The 19,259-nt window shown below is 44.1% G+C and overlaps 3 protein-coding genes across 5 annotated transcripts; 2 read left to right on the top strand and 1 right to left on the bottom strand.

Moving 5' to 3' along the window:
• The first annotated feature begins 150 nt into the window (after positions 1 to 150).
• Positions 151 to 14,917, top strand: triobpb (TRIO and F-actin binding protein b). 3 transcript variants are annotated; one of them, XM_023829915.2, is made up of 12 exons: positions 151 to 436; positions 2,325 to 2,381; positions 2,872 to 2,940; positions 3,208 to 3,297; positions 3,417 to 3,526; positions 3,684 to 4,059; positions 4,503 to 4,743; positions 6,237 to 6,348; positions 9,025 to 9,184; positions 9,638 to 9,751; positions 12,590 to 12,676; positions 13,767 to 14,917. In XM_023829915.2, the coding sequence occupies exons 1-12, from the start codon at positions 404 to 406 to the stop codon at positions 13,926 to 13,928; spliced, it is 1,611 nt and encodes a 536-aa protein (XP_023685683.2). In that variant the 5' UTR covers positions 151 to 403; the 3' UTR covers positions 13,929 to 14,917. The 3 variants fall into 3 exon arrangements, with proteins under 3 accessions (XP_023685683.2, XP_023685682.2, XP_023685684.2); XM_023829914.2 differs by having other exon boundaries at positions 3,684 to 4,062; XM_023829916.2 differs by having other exon boundaries at positions 151 to 527; positions 3,684 to 4,062.
• A 689-nt stretch (positions 14,918 to 15,606) lies between these two features.
• ndufa6 (NADH:ubiquinone oxidoreductase subunit A6) lies at positions 15,607 to 16,693 on the top strand. The gene is made up of 3 exons (XM_023829920.2): positions 15,607 to 15,778; positions 16,180 to 16,295; positions 16,479 to 16,693. Exons 1-3 carry the CDS (start codon positions 15,640 to 15,642, stop codon positions 16,608 to 16,610), a joined length of 387 nt encoding a protein of 128 aa, XP_023685688.1. The 5' UTR covers positions 15,607 to 15,639; the 3' UTR covers positions 16,611 to 16,693.
• Positions 16,694 to 16,811: 118 nt separating this feature from the next.
• smdt1a (single-pass membrane protein with aspartate-rich tail 1a) lies at positions 16,812 to 18,411 on the bottom strand. The gene is made up of 3 exons (XM_023829919.2): positions 18,219 to 18,411; positions 17,520 to 17,667; positions 16,812 to 17,244 (listed from the first exon to the last, which is right to left on the bottom strand). The coding sequence occupies exons 1-2, from the start codon at positions 18,369 to 18,371 to the stop codon at positions 17,530 to 17,532; spliced, it is 291 nt and encodes a 96-aa protein (XP_023685687.1). The 5' UTR covers positions 18,372 to 18,411; the 3' UTR covers positions 16,812 to 17,244; positions 17,520 to 17,529.
• Between the last annotated feature and the right edge of the window lie 848 nt (positions 18,412 to 19,259).

Raw genomic sequence — 19,259 nt, 5'->3', positions numbered from 1 at the left:
GTGAGGTTAGGGCATGTACGTTCTTGCCTTTTCTTTATTTACAAACACACGGTGCAAAATTCACCTCCATCAAACACTGACCCCTAGCTCGTCAAGTCGCGCTCGCCGGCGGCGTAGCTGATAGGTTTGCGGATCCGCCCAGGAAGTAACCAGTCTTTCTAGGGTGGTGGTGCTGCAAACTTCTCAGAAGTTGTGAAAGCTGCGGATTAACGAAACCTGAACGATCGGCGTCTCAGTTCAAAACCATAGATCTGCTTTTTTTTCGGATATATAATCGGATTGTGAATTAGGCGTTTTTGCAAAGGGCTGAAACGGCCGAGAAAACATGCTGGTTTTCACCGCTGGCATCAGGATCGCTAGCACATGAATTATATGAATGTAGATAGATAAATGCAACGCGTTTATGATGACAACCGTGCCAGCGACACAAAACTTGGTTAGTTAACATCTGATTATTTTTGTGTGTTTTTAATATCTTTTTCTGCCTCTGTTTTACAATCTGTCCTCCGGACCTGGCTGACATGACGGTAAGTCTTGTCTGTTCTTGAAATGTGAATGATCAGTAGGCTGGCCCAGCTTGTTGGCAAAAAAAGGTCATAGTTAACTTTATGGGAATGACTTGTGGACAGCGTTATTTTTAGTTGACTATATTGCGTATGTCTCCGTATTGTTTTGGGCGTTAAAGTTTCGTTTGAGTTTTGCATATATGAAAGTAACGCTTTTGAGAAGTTGATGAAATTAAATGCTGGGGCGGAGGAGTGGGTGTGTCTTTATGCGGTTAGAGTACGATTATATAGGTAATATACTGTGTAGTTTCGTTATTTGTATTTTAACCTCGATCGGTTTGTGTGGGACCCCTTCACATACCTACCAGTATCCGCCGATATCCTTTGCGCAAAATACGGATGGGGCTGTTTGGTGCGTCTCTGCACGCGTGTTTATTGGGCTGTGCTGTGAAATTAGTATCCAGGAAACGACTTTTTAATCACGCATCTGTAACAAGTTCAATCCAGAAACACAAATCACTATTCATTTTCTTTAAAAGTAGCTGTTAATTGTTGATGGGTGTTATTAAGCCATAGGATATTTTGGGTGACAGGTTTCCCGGCCGGAGATGTGACTTGGGGATCAGCAAGCTTCTTTGGGTTCTTGTTTGTTTTGTGTCTCGGCGGTATTGTTGTCCATTCGGCTGCACTTAAATGCACGGGACCTTTCGTCCAGAGACTGCCATATATTTTGTCTGTTCATATCAGGCCCCTTGTGTGTCGCTTACGTCTACATTTCCTCCTCTTCCTCTTCGTTTTGTCCGTAGGTGTTTCCTGAATACGTACTTCGTCGTGTAGTGCCATGTTTTATGTTAGCTGTCATGTTTTAAATTACTCCGATCCGTTGCACGCACTTTAACCTCTGTCTCAATATTAGGTTTCTCATGAAACTCTGCGTTTCTGTTGGTCGATCAGTGGTCGGCTTTTACACAGAAGTAGACATTACTCTACCCTGACTTCATGACTTGATACAGTGAAACCCTTTTAAATGATGAGGTGTTCTTTAACACTGATTCAGTGTAATTTTTTATATGTACATAATATACGTATATATGTATATGTAATTTATATAGAATAAGAAAAGATTCTTTTGAGAAATCACTTGATGTTGACTTTAGCTTAGAGTAATGCAGAGTATTGTCTGAGGGTCAGGAAACTTTGCATAAGGCAGCAAGAGATAAAAACAGAAGTTGAGGAATGTAAATATAAAAAGCTTTCTTAATCTGAAACCACAATCTGGAGTGCTGAATTTTTTTTTGTTGATGTCTTGCTCTGTATTTGAATTTCTCTGCTGTTTCGTGTTTTTTTTTTTCTTTCTTTCTTTTAGGTATTTCCTGCAGCTATTCACACATTTTGTCATGTATCGCCTCTTCGCTTTCTTCCTGCATTCAAACATGTGCACACAGACGCACACAGCTGCGTGCTCTCGTTCATTTGCGCAGACTTTCAGCCCCCCCCGACCTTATTCACACCTGCGTTCACGGCCCTCTGGGCCATTATATCCACCAGCTCCTCCAAAAATATTATGTGTTACATGAGATGCACTCGAAGGTGTGTGTTGTGAGGTGTACAGAAACGCCACGTAAAATGTGTACAGCGGTTTGACAGTGTCACAGGAAAGATGGTTTTTAATTTAAAAAGTTGTTCATTTTTGAATGTGGATGATTTTGCAGTTAAGCACTTCACTGGAACAGTATTGTCTGTTTATAACAAAGATGTTTCCTCACACCCAGAAATGAACTTGACAGCTAATTACCTCTGTTCTGTCTCTCTCTGCAGCCCGATCTCCTTAATTTTAAGAAGGGGTGGATGTCGGTGCTTGACGAAAATGGAGAGGTACAGGAGCGAATTCTCACCGTCCCTCTTTGTAGCCTGGAGTTTCTGTTTAACAATCCTTACTTTTTAAAAACCAGCTGAAGTGACTGTGTCATCCTACTTTAGCTGAGCTAACCTTTTATGAATATCGGCATCTTTAGGGTTCCTCTAACTAATAGTGTCAGAGTATTATTGTACCAACATCTATATATGTTCAAAGTTTGAATACTTTGGTAAACTAACCTCATGTTTTGCTGTTCTGTTCAGTTTTGTATAAACAGGTTTGTTTGGTGATGCTGTAATAAGACCGTGTGATTATCCTCTTCTTACATCATTCATTCACATGGGCCTTGTACCCTGATACGTATACATCATTCATGTGGTCATATAGACTCGTTTATATGTTAGGTGCACAAGGTCAGTCAGTCATTGGCTGGTTTTTAGTCAGTATAAGAGTAGATCAGGCCCTGTGTTTGGTAATAACTCAATATGGATCCCTTGTGTCTTATAGTGGAAGAAACATTGGTTTGTGCTGACTGACTCCAGCCTGAAATACTACAGGGATTCAGGAGCAGAAGAGGTGAGCTGGCTGTTATACTGGCACTTAATACATTTATTACATGGTATTTAATCCTTGATGGATGTTTTTTTTTCCTACTTTAAAATTTCCTCTGGTTTGTTCTACCAGATCTGTTCATATTTGGTAACTATAGCAACATCTTTATCCCATTACAGGAATATGAATTTACTTTTCACAACTCCTTGTTCTTTCATGTAAATTTAGTTTATGTGTCTTCGCTTGGTGTCTGGTATTTTATCTTTTGTCCCTCCCCCACACCCACAATAGAAGGATGATCTTGATGGGGAGATCGACCTGAGGTCCTGTGTAAATGTGACCGAGTTTGACGTCGAAAAGAACTATGGCTTCCAGATACAGGTGCACATTCCTGATTGGTCCTTGGCATTGCTGTCCTTCGTGGTGCGTCAACTGAAACCCTTCATTTTCCTGCACCCCCCTCCCTTAACTATAGTCTGGCTCTTGTTCCCCCCCGTCAGACCCTGAATGCCGTCTTCATCCTCTCTGCCATGACTGCTGGAATCCGCAAGAACTGGATTGAGGTTTTGAGGAAAAGCGTCCGGACTGGCAATACCCCTGACATCACACAGTAAGTGCACGGTGCTGCACTGTGTGGGCCTTGTCCATTAGCAGTGCAGTGATTACATGCTGAGTCACTGGCAGCAGGTGTATGCAGTGAATCGCTGCACACACCTAGGGCCATGTAAATCAGTGGTCTGATTCATCGCCTTCTCATTCCCACGCAGACTGCCGGATAGCAGTAGTGACAAGGAGAACTCCCATAGTCTTGGTCGCACCCCCTCCTCCCGTCAGCACCCCTCCTGGCAGTCGAGCGGGGCAGCCACCCCTCCCGCCACGGCTGCTATGCGGCGGTTCGACTATGTGGAGCTAGCACCGGTGACTGTGGCCCTTGGGGTTATGCCCACCTCTCTCCGGGGGACAGGGGAGGGGCAGGCTCGGGATAAAGGGCCGGGCACGACGATGGAGCAGCGGCAGCGAATGGAGGAAGAGATTGAGAAGAAGTGGGCGGAGTTTGAGAAGCTTCCCCTGAAGAGGATGTGCTCCCTGCCCCCGATGAGCTCACTGGGCGGACAGCCGGCCAATGAGGCGCTGCAGAGGGAGGTAGTGAGTGAAGCAGATTTTTAATTTGCAGATGCAAATTAACAAAATGCTACCTGGTGTGTGGCCACCCGCCGCTTTGGGTTTGCGTCTCGCTGCCGCTTCGGGGTAGTTTTGCTTGCCTCCTGTTCCCTTGCAACCAGAGAGTAGATAAGCATCGGGGGAGGGCGTTTAACTGTCCCACGTCATTCCACATTTTCTCTCAAAATAGCATGACACATTATGATGACTTTAACATGGATTTTGGAGTTCATTTTAAAATAGTCACCTGAAAAACGGAATTTTTTGTGGCTCTGCTTTACCATTGCTAATGATGAGGGAAAGTCTGGATAAACGGGGTGTGTGTTTGTGTGTGTTCAGGTTCTGTGGTGTTCAGGCCTTTTCCTTGGTGATCATGTGACCGCGCCGGCCTGCTTTACCCCTCTCTCCGCCTCTCTGTTGTTCAGGTGGCGTCTCTGAGGCAGCAGCTGGAGCGAAAACAGAGTGGAGGAGGAGGAGGAGGAGGAGGAGGGGGGGGGGTGGGTCACTGTGGGCCCGAGGCTCCATGTGGCCGCAGCTTGGAGGCCATGGAGACGGCGCACCAGCATGCCCTGGCCGAGCTGCAGAGGAGACACGACAGGGAGACACGGGGGCTGGAGACGGAGAGGGATAGACTGCTGAAGGAGGAAGCACAGGCCACGGCGCAGGGTGAGGCGGGACCAGGCAGACCAAGGGACTCCTGTCGTACTGCTGCCGTGTGTGACTGTGCTTATCAGATTGTGCATCCCCATGTGAGAACAGTCTACGGCGGGGGGGCCGGCAACCTGCGGCTCGTGAGCCATGTGGCTGCGGCTCTTCTCATAACGATAGACGAATTCACATTTTCACGTCTCAACATAATGCTAATACTAACGTAAAGAGAAATCACGTATTTATGGATTAATATTATTATTTTTTGTTTAGATATTTCTTTAGCTATATGTGAATGAGGCAGTCCGTCACGCTTCTGCTATGCCTTAACTTCATAATTTACATCTTCCTCAAAGTCATTCGGTAAAACGAGGTTACCTCTCTGGTTAAATGGTATGCTTTCTTTAAGCACCTGAGATTGGATGTACACTTCAAAGTTTATTGGGATTCCTAATTCTTTCATATAGTTTTTTTTGTAGTAAATCATCACCATGCTTTCCCACGTCTTCGTCAAAAGGATTATATATTCTCAGATTTACATATAATAGCCAGCTGAGTTCGGAGTGGTGAGGACATTTTGCACTGCTGGGTCAGCAGTGTTACAGTACTGAAGTGGAGAGTGAAGGGCGGACAACTACAGAGCCAAATGAAAGGAGGGAAAAGAGTGAAGACTATCGCTACAGAACTAATCAGTGTTGTACTGTTAGTCACCTTTGCGTTGTTACGTGTTTGAGTGATTTAAACCGGAGATGCCCCCCCCCCCCCCCATATACACATATCACATTATAAAATCGTATCTCAATCCCCCTTCTGTACCTATTGTGGCTCTTTGTAAATCTTGGGTCAGACATTTAGGGGAAAATGGCTCTTTGCTTTAAAAGGTTGCTGACCCCTGGCCTAGGGTGTATCCCATGGTTATTATCTTTAGCTAAAACTTGAAGGAAACATTCTGAAAGTAATATAAACTACTACAGCAAAATGAAAACTTCAATTGCTTCCAAAACTAACTGAAATTAAATAGTAACACATGAAATACTTCCTGTCACTGTTTTAATACTATTCAGCTAAAGTAATGATTGTTTCTCTTTCTCCCCTGACGGAAATCATTCAAGGAAATATAATCCAGTATATTATCTTTAGATAACCATCGATACTACCTGGAACATGTTTTGCCCACTTGGAGAACATTTAGTACATTATGTACTAAAGACATGAAAAACCACTGCTACTTTAGGACTATATCCCTAAATATAAAATTGCTAAAACTTAACCTGAAAGTAATATATATCTAAAACTAAATTGAAATATATCTGTAAAATCAAAACTAATGAAACCACATATCAAATAAAAATTGAAAAGAACATGAAAGTAAAGAACATGAAAAGCAAACTAAAAAAAATATAATAGCATCACTGGTGTAATGCAGCCCTGTGCCCTGTGCCCTGTGCCCCCCCCCCAACCCTGAACAGGGTTGGATGATGGATGTTATCATTTTTCCCTCCCCTCCCCAGCAATGGAAGCTCTGAAGAAGGCCCACCGCGAGGAGATGGAGCGAGAGCTGGAGGCAGTCCGGCGGCTGGCGGGGGCCAGTGCGGATGTGGAGGCTCTGAAGAGGCAGCAGGAGTGAGTACCTGGGAGGGCCCCTGGCAGATGGGGGTGGGGCCCCTGGCAGATGGGGGTGGGGCTCTGGCAGATGCCAGGCTCCAGTGTTGCGTAACTCGCTAACGGCACATATTGGGGCCCCACGCATATCCTGCGCAGCTGGGTGGGGGGGTGGGAAAATGCAGAAGCCCCAAGAGCTTGGTTGCATTCCGCAAGACCGGTTCCGTTGCATTTTGCGCTAAAACGCAGCAGTCCGGTGGGTGGCGAGATACGGGCTGGGGGGGGGGATTACAGTAGGAGCCGCGGAACTGTGGGTTTTACTTCAGTTTTATTTTGGTTTCGGGCTGCCAGTCACACATCATGCATGCTGCAGCGTTCTGTGTGCCTTTCGGGTTGCCAGTCACACATCATGCATGCTGCAGCGTTCTCTCTGCCTTTCGGGTTGCCAGTCACACATCATGCATGCTGCAGCGTTCTGTGTGCCTTTCGGGTTGCCAGTCACACATCATGCATGCTGCAGCGTTCTCTCTGCCTTTCGGGTTGCCAGTCACACATCATGCATGCTGCAGCGTTCTCTCTGCCTTTCGGGTTGCCAGTCACACATCATGCATGCTGCAGCGTTCTCTCTGCCTTTCGGGCTGCCAGTCACACATCATGCATGCTGCAGCGTTCTCTCTGCCTTTCGGGTTGCCAGTCACACATCATGCATGCTGCAGCGTTCTCTCTGCCTTTCGGGCTGCCAGTCACACATCATGCATGCTGCAGCGTTCTCTCTGCCTTTCGGGTTGCCAGTCACACATCATGCATGCTGCAGCGTTCTCTCTGCCTTTCGGGCTGCCAGTCACACATCATGCATGCTGCAGCGTTCTGTGTGCCTTTCGGGTTGCCAGTCACACATCATGCATGCTGCAGCGTTCTGTGTGCCTTTCGGGCTGCCAGTCACACATCATGCATGCTGCAGCGTTCTCTCTGCCTTTCGGGCTGCCAGTCACACATCATGCATGCTGCAGCGTTCTGTGTGCCTTTCGGGTTGCCAGTCACACATCATGCATGCTGCAGCCTTCTGTGTGCCTTTCGGGTTGCCAGTCACACATCATGCATGCTGCAGCGTTCTGTGTGCCTTTCGGGTTGCCAGTCACACATCATGCATGCTGCAGCCTTCTGTGTGCCTTTCGGGTTGCCAGTCACACATCATGCATGCTGCAGCGTTCTGTGTGCCTTTCGGGTTGCCAGTCACACATCATGCATGCTGCAGCGTTCTGTGTGCCTTTCGGGTTGCCAGTCACACATCATGCATGCTGCAGCCTTCTGTGTGCCTTTCGGGTTGCCAGTCACACATCATGCATGCTGCAGCGTTCTGTGTGCTTTTCGGGCTGCCAGTCACACATCATGCATGCTGCAGCGTTCTGTATGCCTTTCATGAGGAGGTGTTGGAGGTTTGGTCCAGAGAGTGTGTGTGTGTGTTATGTATATATTACATTTTGGTGTTGGTCCTCACAATGTTATAAAAATCTGTTCTTTTGACACCATAGGGACCATTTTGTTGGTCCCCACAAGGGAAAACTGAATTTTTTAAAAATTTGTGACTGCCCACAAAAAAATAAAAATGTCAAAAGTCTTGTACATTGGTACCTTGGTTTACGAGCATAATTAGTTCCGGAAACATGCTTGTAATCCAAAGCACTTGTACATCAAAGCGAATTTTCCCATTATAAATAATGAAAACTCATATGATCCGTTCCACAACTCAAAAATATTCATATAAAAATTATTAATACAAAATATAAAGTAAAAATACATAAAACAAATTAACCTGCGCTTTATCTTTGAAAAGAATCGTGGATGGTGTGAGGGAGACGAGAGAGGAGAAGAGGAGGGTTATTTTGTAGGACGACTTTCACTATAATTAACGGAATCACTGCTATCTGTTGGCTCACTGGAATCTTTTTCTGTTTGTGCGACTTTAACAAGGAACCCATCCAATGACAGCCTATTTTGCTTCCTTTTCTATTTCGGAAAAATGTGGACATTGCATTGTCGTTAAACAGATTCATCGCTCGCACTGCTACGCCCTTATTCAGGTGGTGCTTTTCTACTAAATTTTGACTATACGAGTGAGGCATGCCGACTGAGACCAAGCATGGGAGACGATTACCCACAATTCCGCAGCATGAGAAAGTGAATAACCATTGGTTCAGTTGTGATGACGTGCGCTCGGCGTCAAAACAAGAAGCGCACGCATGCGCTTCCTGTTTTGAAGCCGGGTGCACGTAAAAACAAGAAAAACAAGGAGCGCATGTGTGCCATATGATTTTTGATGATACTTGGCGCTCGTAAACCAGGACTTCCTTGGTTTCCGAGTCAAAATTTATTAAAAATCTTTGCTCGTCTTGCGGAACACTCGTTAACCGCGTTACTCGTAATCCGAGGTTCCACTGTATTTTGTTTGCTTACTTGTGGTTGAGGTTAGGGCTGGGTGGGGGTTATGGTTGTCATTGTTTGGATTAGGGTTTTACCCATAAAAATGCAAGGATGGTCCCCAAAAAAATATCAATACAGATGTGTGTGTCTAAAATCATGTCTTGTCTTAAAATGAGAATATTCTTGTGCCAATTTTGAGGTCTAATAACTGATTTTGAGAGCTGATGTCAAGTTGATGACCAGCTTGTTTGTGATGGCGCCCCCTGCTGCCTTAAGGTCAGATCGGCAGGGCCTGCAGAGGGAGCTGGACGGCCTGTCCGATAGGTACTCTCAGAAGTGCCTGGAGCTGAACCGGGCCATGCAGAGTGGTGGGGAGCGGGAGAGAGAGCTCAGCCGCAGGGACGCAGAGATGGAGCAGCTGAAGAAAGACAATCAGGTGAGAGAGGTGGGGGGGTGGGGGGGGGGCGCTGATTAGTGCCATTCAGCCATGTGCCAGGATAGTGGGGGCTGTAAATGGTGATACTTAATCCTGCTCAGTTTACAGAAGTACCTATGCCAGGAAATACAGGACACGCAGTCACACGTTAATCGCGATTACCTGCACTGATTCACCCAGAACCCTAACATACCTGTAAAATTGGGAGGAGACCCACTTAAGCATGCAAACTAGGCACACCCAAAGGTGGAACTTAATTTGTGAATGCAATCAAAAAAACTAAAAATGCCAAAAGTCTTGTATTTTGTGTGGTTACTTATGGTTAGGTTTAGGGCTGGGTAGGGGTTAGGGTTTCATTGTTGGGATTAGAGATGAATGGAGAGTCCCCACAAAGATACGTATACAACAGTGTGTGCATGGTAAGCCCTGATCCTTCAGTTCCTCTCCTCTCAGGTGCTCCAGGCCCGTGTGATGGAGGAGATCAACCGGATGCACTCCTTGGCCAAAAGCCCAGGGTCAGATGGCGTCCCTCATGATGGCCATCAGCCCGACTCCTGTCACCTGGAGGTGAGTTTCAGGACGGGAGCAGTCGCGAGTGCAGTTGGTGGGGGTGGGGAGGATTCAGTCAAGGGGAGCGGAAATCAGGTCCCGCCTAAAGCAGCGAGAGGGTCTCGTCAAACTGGTACTGGACTGCGAATAAGAACTGGCAACTCAGTGAAAGTTGAGGGAACACTGGAGTTAGATGGAAGGCCGTGGTTAAAGATCAGAGCATGAGTGCTGCAGACATGGACCACCTAGAGCAGAAAGGCCACCAGTGCAGACCGTGATCCACACTGGCCCTGAGAACGGAGGAGGATGACTTTGTAAGTCATTTGTCAAGGGCTTCAAGAAGAGCTGCAGCCAACCTGGCAACCCTGGTGACTTTTACATTCATTGCTTTGGCAGCAGGATTCTGCTGTTAGTCTGTTATGTAAATAATATCGTTTCTACAGCTACAGATACCATTTTTTTTTCCTCCGTTGAATGTTCCCGTGAATGGGTGGAGCGGGTGGAACAGATAAACAAAGCAACTCCTTTAAAATTAAAGCAAAATAAATCTTTAACTGATGGATGACAAGGCTGCATATTTGTATTTTATTATGCAAAGTGTTTTTTTTTTTTAAAGAAGACTATCGTTATGAAGCTGGCTGTAATTCCAGAATCTTCTCTAATGTCAGTGACTTGTGCAGTAGCATCTGTTGCAAACTCGATTCCAAGCCAAATATTTTCCCCATGAAAAGCAGTTTGAAAAGGTTTCCTCTCATGTGGTTGCTGGGATTTCAATGGTAGCATGCAGTTCTGGCCTTGTCTGGTCTGCACCAAATGAGTACCTTCTTCTGCAGAATTACGGGCTTGGGATTGTGGGAGACGGCTTTCACCTCCCCCGCTCTCTGCCTGGGTCACTCACTATCCACATTTCCCTCTGCCCTGGTCTCCCTTTATAAGCATTTAAGTGTCTGTGCTTCACTTGAGACCACAGCAGTTTTGCTCATTTCTCAATTTATGGGTATGCTTCTGTGTAAAATACACATTTTTTTTTGCAAACTCCAGCCTGGCTCTTCCCTGCTTCTCGTTAATGAAGGGCTTCTTCCTGGCTTTTTGGCTCTTCGGTCCTGCACTTAATGCTTCCCATTCCTTTTGAAGGTCACTTGATGTCATCTCCCGATTCATGAGCCACTGCTGGATACGTTGACAGTCATCTCTGGCATTAGAAAGTCACTTCCACACGTTGGACCTGGCTGGATTCTGGTCGTTCCCAGTGTCTCCTGCTTCACCTTGTTCTTATGTACTTCTGTCTTGGAGACTTTGAGCCTGGAAGTGGCCTGCCCATGCAGTGCAGCCTTCTCCCCGGCACAACCAAGATCAAACCAGGTTTTAAAAATGCAGATTTTTATAAAAATAATATAGAATGGTCTCTTATTTTTTCCCGAGCTTTTTCAGTTCAGTTATTTTTATAAATTGCCTTTTGCAACATTTTTCCTCGGAGCACCTTACATTTACCTATATAAATACCCACGGCACACCGTGCAAGTAGAACAAAGGGTAATTCAGAGATGGAAAATCCCCTCTAAACGGACAGTCTCTTCATTTTTATTTATACCACATGCCAGTTAATAGCAGCATTCCAGTTAACAAACCAGCTGCTGCTCATGTAGTATCTCTTCTCTTTCCTTAGCATGAGCGTCGCACTGCAGCATTCCCAGAACATGCAGAGCACCAGTGTGCCACTGCAGCATTCCCTGAACATGCAGAGCACCAGTGTGCCACTGCAGCGTTCCAAGAACATGCAGAGCACCAGTGTGCCACTGCAGCGTTCCCAGAACATGCAGAGCACCAGTGTGCCACTGCAGTGTTCCCTGAACATGCAGGGCACCAGTGTGCCAACAAAGCGCCTCTCCTGAAATCACCCTGCATGTTGTGGTACCTCAGGGCCCAGCCTCTCGAGATGAATCACTGCACTGTGTTTCCGGACAGAGGTGCTGTTCTCTGTTTTGTTGGGATAGAGGCTATGACCTCGGAAGCCAGTTTAAAAAAAATTTTTTAAAAATGACAGAGGAAGTAGCAGCGTATTCATCCTATCGCTTCAAGAGTGGATTTTTTTTATTTTTTTTTATTAACACAGCTCTAATGAGGAGGAATCCTGATGCCTGGTAGCTAGCAGTTAATGTGTTTTTGTATATTATACGATTCCACTTACAAATATTCAGAACATGAAAAAGGCAACAAGTTGAATGGACTGCAAACTGAAAATCGTCGTCATTTGTCAAATGAAATGCTACGTCCTGTCCTTAACCCATTTAGGATGTGATTTGTCCCGTATTTCTTCTGATTGAAAGTGGAAACCCTAATTGCTGGTGCTTGTGACTGTAAGAATGCAAATTCTACTGGATGATAATGCTACAGGTTTAGTTTCTGGCAGTTTACGATGCACAGCACCGGTCTTGCGTCGGACTTTAAACTGCAAAAAGTTCTGTCACACCACCCACATCTTTGTTTTTTTCTTTTTACTCTTTCATTCTTAAAGGGTACCGTATGATTGGTTGGAATTGGGCTTGTTTCTGTGATGTGATAGGCTGTTGTGTGCTATCAAGCAATGCACCTCATCCACAGTTCATCTAAATTTCTCATTACTGTATTATTTTCATATGTTAAGTCGATACATTGTTTATATCGCCAGGCCCTCTTTTGAGTAGCTTCAGATATGTGCAGTGTCCCATCATGGACCGAACCACATTGTTCTGCCACTTTGCAGTGGACCAGTGGTCGAAAAACACTGTAATAGAGTACCAGTGCTGGTAACTGCATAAATAAGATTTCATTTGGACTGATAGCATTATGACCACAGTGACACTATTATGTTTTTAGGTGCTGCTGCGGATGAAGGAGAATGAGGTGCAATATCTGCTTAAGGAGATCGGCTGCCTGAGAGAGGAACTGCAAGCCCTCAACATGGTATTGGCTGTGTGTTTGTATGTGGGGGTTATGTATATATTGCATTGTGGGGGCCAAATGTCCCAACATTGTGATAAAAACCAGTTATTTTTCCCCACAAGGGGAAACTTTATTGTGATAAAAATCTATAACTGGGGTTAAAAAACTAAAAATACCAAAAGTCTTATATTTTGTTTGGTTACTTAAGGCTAAGATTAGGGCTGGATGGGGGTTAAAGTTGGGTTGCAAAGGGGGAGAAAATTTCTAGAAACTTTCCATGGCAACTTAAGCTGGGGAATTTTGGAAATATTGAATTTGGTGGAACTCCACATGAGCTGACATATAAGTCAAAGAAAGCAGACTGTATGAATAATGCAACATGGAATATGACTTATAAGCAGTGAGTTTTAATGCGTATGCTTATTTTGGGGTGTTTTTACTCACATAATTTTTCACAATCACTTAGTTACATACTGTAATGATATCACTATTAGTGCCATAAAGATGTTTTTTTCTCAAGCACATTTAAGTTCCCCGTTATATGCTAACCTGTAATTTTCAGGTTCCAATTGTCAGCTTTTCACTTTTCAGGTTTCCAGTTTATCCCCAAAATATATAATATAAATATATATTCATTCCCATTAATTGGTTAATTGGCATACATATTCCTGTTACTTCCCATGGAAAGTTTCCAACTTTGGAAATTCCCAGAATTTTGCAGCCCTGGTTGGGATTAGGGTTATGCACAATGGAAATGGAGGGATGGTTCCCACAAAAATAAAAATTTTGACGTGTGTGTGCGGGAATGGGACCGGGGAGTACATGTGGCGGGTCATTAGTCACACTTATGAACACTCACTGAAGGAGTCCCATTGTTACATCTTCAGGTTTCTGTGTAACATGAACAGTGACCAGTCAGCTGATTTGTTGGGCTCTATTAAAATGCCCTGTATGTGAGATGCAGAGAACCTATCAGATTACGTTATGATGTTCCTCTAAAGGAGAAGGTCATCCTGCTTCACCTTGCTCCAGTGGTGCCGCTTCTCGTTTGACTTATGGTTTAGAATCGGCCGAGATGGTCACATGGTGTTCCTGTACCCCCCCCCCCCAGGAAAAGCGGGAGGCATGCAAGCGCTACAAGGAGGTGCACGCGGAGCTGAGCGGGATGAAGAGCCGCAGCGAGCGGGAGGTGGTGGCCCTGAAGGAGCACCTGAAGCTGGCCATGGCGGCTCTTCAGGAGGGCCAGCGGCTGGGGAACAGCCTGGACCACTGAGACTGAACCGGGGGGGATCCAGAGGGCTGAGTGCACAAGGAGAATGGGGTTAATGCGGAGGAGCCACCTCCTCATCTTGAGTCATGAGTGGACCCAAATCATTATGTCGCGCTCTGTTGAACTACCCCCCCCCCCCCCCCCAAAAATAAGCTCTCCTCCTTCTTAGATGAGCTCCTCCTACACTGGTGTGACTGCTCTATATTTTTTTGGATTAATGGAGCCAGGATAATGAAACTTCCTGGATCTGACTGACCTTCACTGAAAGGTCTTTAAAACTGGCTGTTAAAATTAACAAAAAAAGGTTTTTCAAGGGTGTTCCAGGTCTCAAGGATGCAGCCCTTTGCAGAGGACCTTGGTGCAGCCTTGTGTTCACAAGATGCTGTCTTGGGGGACTGACCACTTAGTCCCGATCTGTCAGGAAAGTGCGATGAAATGCTTTAGCTGGTCGATTTTCTACACTGGGTCAACCTAATGTCAGGCTGCACTTTTTAGCTGTGAGCAAGTATTGGAGTTCAAGCAAAGAATGAAATGTGGATTTTAGGCAGTGGGTGTTTTAGGAATTCTTAAGTGAAATTTCTTCTGAGCTGTGAGTGTATAGTAAAGCATGAGTAAATTCCTATTTGGGCCACTTTGTATGGCAGCCTTGGATAATCAGATGGACCCCGTGTGTGCTGTGTCATATCAAATACAAGAATTAGTGTTTTGGATGGTTGAGTGAGTATTTTGTAGGATTCTAAATGAGCTCTGTATATAGATATATTTTTAAGATTTATTTCCTTTTTTGGGAGAGGGATGCTGTGTTTGCTCTGTTTTTTTAAACTTTACTGTTTAAATGTGTGATCTAGGACACATGGCTGTAATTGCAACATATTGGGACAAATTAAACTGGAATGGCTACAGGGAGCTGGTACACGTACCTACCCGTTTCAGACAGTAGGGGGCACTACAGCCAATTGTGTCTTGTCAATAAAGGTTTATTTTCACTGTGATGCTTCTCTTGATTTTTAAGCAATGGTTGACTAGTCTAGATCTTAAAAGAGGGAAACACAGGGAACACAATTGATGACTGGAAGAGGATGTGAATATGCGCGTGCCACTGAAGAGTGCTGATTTAATGAGCCAATACTAAGTTTAATTTTTTAGTGATTTATATTTGGAATCTGTGATGTCATACATCTCTTATAATTAGTGAAATGGGAAAGGTCATCGGTGTAATTATTTGCAATAAAATTGTTTACAAACACTCGGTGCATATTTCAAGTGCTCTAATGAACTTAACAGAATATGTTAACATATTCGTAATAATTATAGAATGAAATCCGTGGTTCGTTCATCATTAATCAATCATAACGGTTCATGTTTCATGCAATTACTCTGCCTGATTTGTACCCGAGTGATATCTGAGTTACTAAGGTACTTGTGCCCCCTTGTGTTACCGCAGTGTTGTAAGTTCTACATTTAAATGTTTTGATTTACTTAAAACACACCGAACATATTACTTATGTTTGTATTTCTTAATTGCAGTGTTGGACTGTTTCTACTGTTTATATTATTTTCGATTTCATTTAGAAAAGCTGAGATAATGGAAGGTTTTAAGATATTAATTATGTGGTAGTTTACACTCCAGAACTCAAGATGGCGCTGGTGAGTAAGGAAGAGATAAATTCGGAGACTGGAGCAAAAGAAGAAGAAAAGACACGGGACAACAAAGATGGCGTCTGCGGCGGCTACCCGAGGAGCCAGCGGTGCAGTTAAAGTGGTTAAGCCAATTTTCAGTCGCGATTTGGATGAGGCTAAACGTAGAGTCAGGGAATTGTACCGAGCGTGGTACCGAGAGGTGCCAAATGCAGGTAGGAAGAAAATCTTTATGAAATGTTTTTGTGTTTTAAGGAAGCCGCAAGTAAACGTCAAGGTCGCGTACATACCACTATGTGGCCAATCTGCTTTTTAAATCGAAGTTACTTATTCCTTACTCGTTATTAGTATTGCCCGGTATAAAACACCTTACATACATCACTATGACTAACGTAATTACCATGCTGTTATTATGTTGTGACCGTATTTATTGTTGCAGCTAGCCTGTACACCACAGAAATTCATATTGGCATTATTTGGACTGGTAACGTCGTAGGCATATAAGATTGTCATTTATTACATTCTTTATAGTTGATGGGGATTTTCATGCTGTAGAAAGCTTATGTCATTGTTCGGATGAGTTTAAATATACATCTTCTTTTGGTGCATCCAACAGTGGCGATATATCAACTGGACGTGACGGCACGCCAGGGCCGAGAGAAACTGAGAGAGATGTTTCTCATGAACAAGCACGTCAAAGACCCCCGAGTCATCGATATGTTAGTCATTAAGGTATACCATCTTTCTCTGTCTTTGATCCAGTATTTATAGGTGTTCTGGTTGAAATAAACACCTGAAATGTTATTCCTCATTTTGGAGCTTCTTTGTAACTTGGTAAGAAACTGCACCCAGAAACGGTTAGACTATTTCATTTTCAATCCTTTTCATTAACTTTGATCTTAATCTGTCATTCAGGGTAAGATGGAGCTTCAGGAGACTATACAGGTCTGGAAGCAGAAGACTCACGTGATGCGGTACTTCCATGAGACAGAGACACCACGACCTACAGACTTCCTGTCTAAATTTTATGCTGGACATGATCTTTGAACTCGATATTCTAAGCATATCTGTACAGAAAGTACTTAAGTCATGAATGAACTTACTGACTGTAAATATACACTTAACACCGATTCATTGTGTCAGAATTATTAATGAGAATTCCGATTATGTATTCTTTAGTTTCTAGTCCTGGATTTTTAAAGGGGCTATTTTTCAGACTTGGGTGTAACTTATCAAGAAACAAGGAACTTAAAATCTCAGCGTAATCTTTATTTGTAATCGGACAGTATAAACAGCATGTGAAATAGCCATTTGGGGTCATGTCTGCCAGGAATGATATTATAAGCTTTGAATAGGCGAGTATGAACAGAAACCATCTTGTGATATCAGCTACTAAACAATTGCTCCTCCCTCAGAACATTCACCTGACTGGTTCACAATTACAGTAGTGGCCAAAGCCACTTTGATTAAGCTCTTTAATTGTGTTCATGCAAATAGTAGAAGTCAGAAATAATGGCACCACATTTCTTGTCCATCTCTTTGGTGAGTCATAATTAAATAGCGGAAGCAGGCTGTGGAAGTTGAGGAAGGACAGGTGCTGATCATCCAGATACAGGTGAAACATCAGTCTTTACTCTCACTTTCCAGTGGTTTCTCTCTTTGCAAGCTTTAGTGCTGCAAACTGCAGGAAAAAAAGACATTGGGTAAGCATTCACGTGTGGTCATATAGCAGGTTACTGCATCTGTGCTTTCAGAACACGGAACAAACATTCACTTACGTGCGTGTTTAACCTCCCTATAAACGCGTTACGCGCTGATGCAAATCGTAATTTAGCTTTAAGAATTAGAGGTTAACTTGTCAATTGAAAACGACATGGCGTGGATAAGGAAATACGTATGAAGACCTGTATATATAGTATTATGACAACGTGTGTTTCGGCGAACAATCGTTCTTACCGGTGTCAAATTAGTCGTCGTCATCATCGTCCTCGGGGACGAAAATGTCATGCTCCTCTAGTAAAGCGGCAAAGTTCTTGCTAATGAGAGTACCCACATACAAGAAGGGCACCACGACCACAGCTAGCCGAATCAGGCCAAATGAGATCTGTATGGAAGAACATGTGTGGTATTGATGCTGCAGTTTTTTATGTGAATTAACGTCATTAACTTCAATATTGTGAAATACGGATTAGCCACCAACCAAGTCTTTAAACGTTTTAGGTGTCAACCATGCATACATATATAGCTTATACAATTCTCACAATATAGCTCTATGCATTATTTATACATACGCTTCGTCTGTTACGTAAGTGTACTTACAAATAACACTGAAATTGTGTGTAGGAAATTCGATGCGATTCTTATTTAAATCTAATGTTAGTATAGGGAGACGAAATGTGCTGACATAGCAAATGTCTATATATAAAGAGACATCGTTGCCTTCCTTAGTAAAGCTACTGTTTGGTACGTAGATAAACGGTTTCTTTACTTCCATATAGCAGAATGGACGCACAAACGCCCCGGTTCTTTCACTTATATAAGCAGGAATCTTTGTTGCAATCGTAACGGTCCTTTTACAAATGCTTTATGAGTCCGTTCAGGGCTCTTTCCTTCCAATAACAACATCCAATTCACTTTAACAGATTAGACGCTCACCTTGACAGGCTTGGGGAGAATGGCCCCAGTTGAGGTAGCCACAGCGTTTCGGCACTGCGGTGCATCAGGCCGCTTCGGTCCGGCACTGCGCGTCAGGACCGCGGCGTTGCGGAGCGCCGAGAGCCGGGAAAAACGACACACCACAGACGCCATGTTTTTCCACTGCGAGGTGAGCTGAGCCGGAGCCTGAGCTGGGCGGGACCAGCGTCCCGGTGCCGGCGGACGCTGATGTGAACCGCCTCCTTGGCTCATCTTTCTGCTTTCTACAAACGCAGCTCCGTACTGATCGTCAATATGGCAACATTAAATTATTGATATGCATAACTTTACATTTTGTATCTGACATATAGCGCCATTGAATAGAAGGGAAATCATTCAGCGAAGTAAGAGAATAAGTGCGTGTTAATAAATGGTCGTGTTGAACTATAAACTTTAAAACGTACACACGAAATGTAGTGGTTTTTAAACACGGTTTTATTTAGTGACATTATTGTGTAATCAGCACTATTCACAAATGGTATTTACATTATAAAAAACCCCGTACAATCAATAGCAATAAGTCCGTAAGTAGGATACTGCGCTTTCTTAATACCTGGATTCAAGTCTAACTACATTCAAGGTACATTCTTGTGAACAATCAGTGCGCAACATATTGTATTACGATATTGTAGCGCCGGTGAGATGGGTCCGCATAGCGGAGCCTATAAGCATTTATATAGCCCCTGTGTAAGTCTTGTAAATTGTTGTTCTGTGACCCCAACTGTCGTGTGTGCCCTTGCTTGTGTCTTGCGTGAACCCTGTCCGATCCTTTAGCCGTTGTTGTTTGTGCCATTCTATCCAGCGTCAGACTTCATTGTGTTTCCCCGTTATGTGTGTTCTGTGGTTCTTTAATGTCCGTGTTAGTTTAAGGGTTTAATAACAGATAATTCCTTCCCCGAAAACCGAGCCGCCTCCTTTCTTGTTGGAGTGCGATACCTCTGTGCTACATTGGTGTCAGGGGTGAGATGCTTCCGGCGCTGCTGCAGTGGGCTCTTCACACCG

Source organism: Paramormyrops kingsleyae, chromosome 22, assembly GCF_048594095.1.
Source record: "Paramormyrops kingsleyae isolate MSU_618 chromosome 22, PKINGS_0.4, whole genome shotgun sequence".
Lineage (NCBI taxonomy): Eukaryota > Metazoa > Chordata > Actinopteri > Osteoglossiformes > Mormyridae > Paramormyrops > Paramormyrops kingsleyae.
This window is presented reverse-complemented; position numbering and strand designations above follow the sequence as displayed.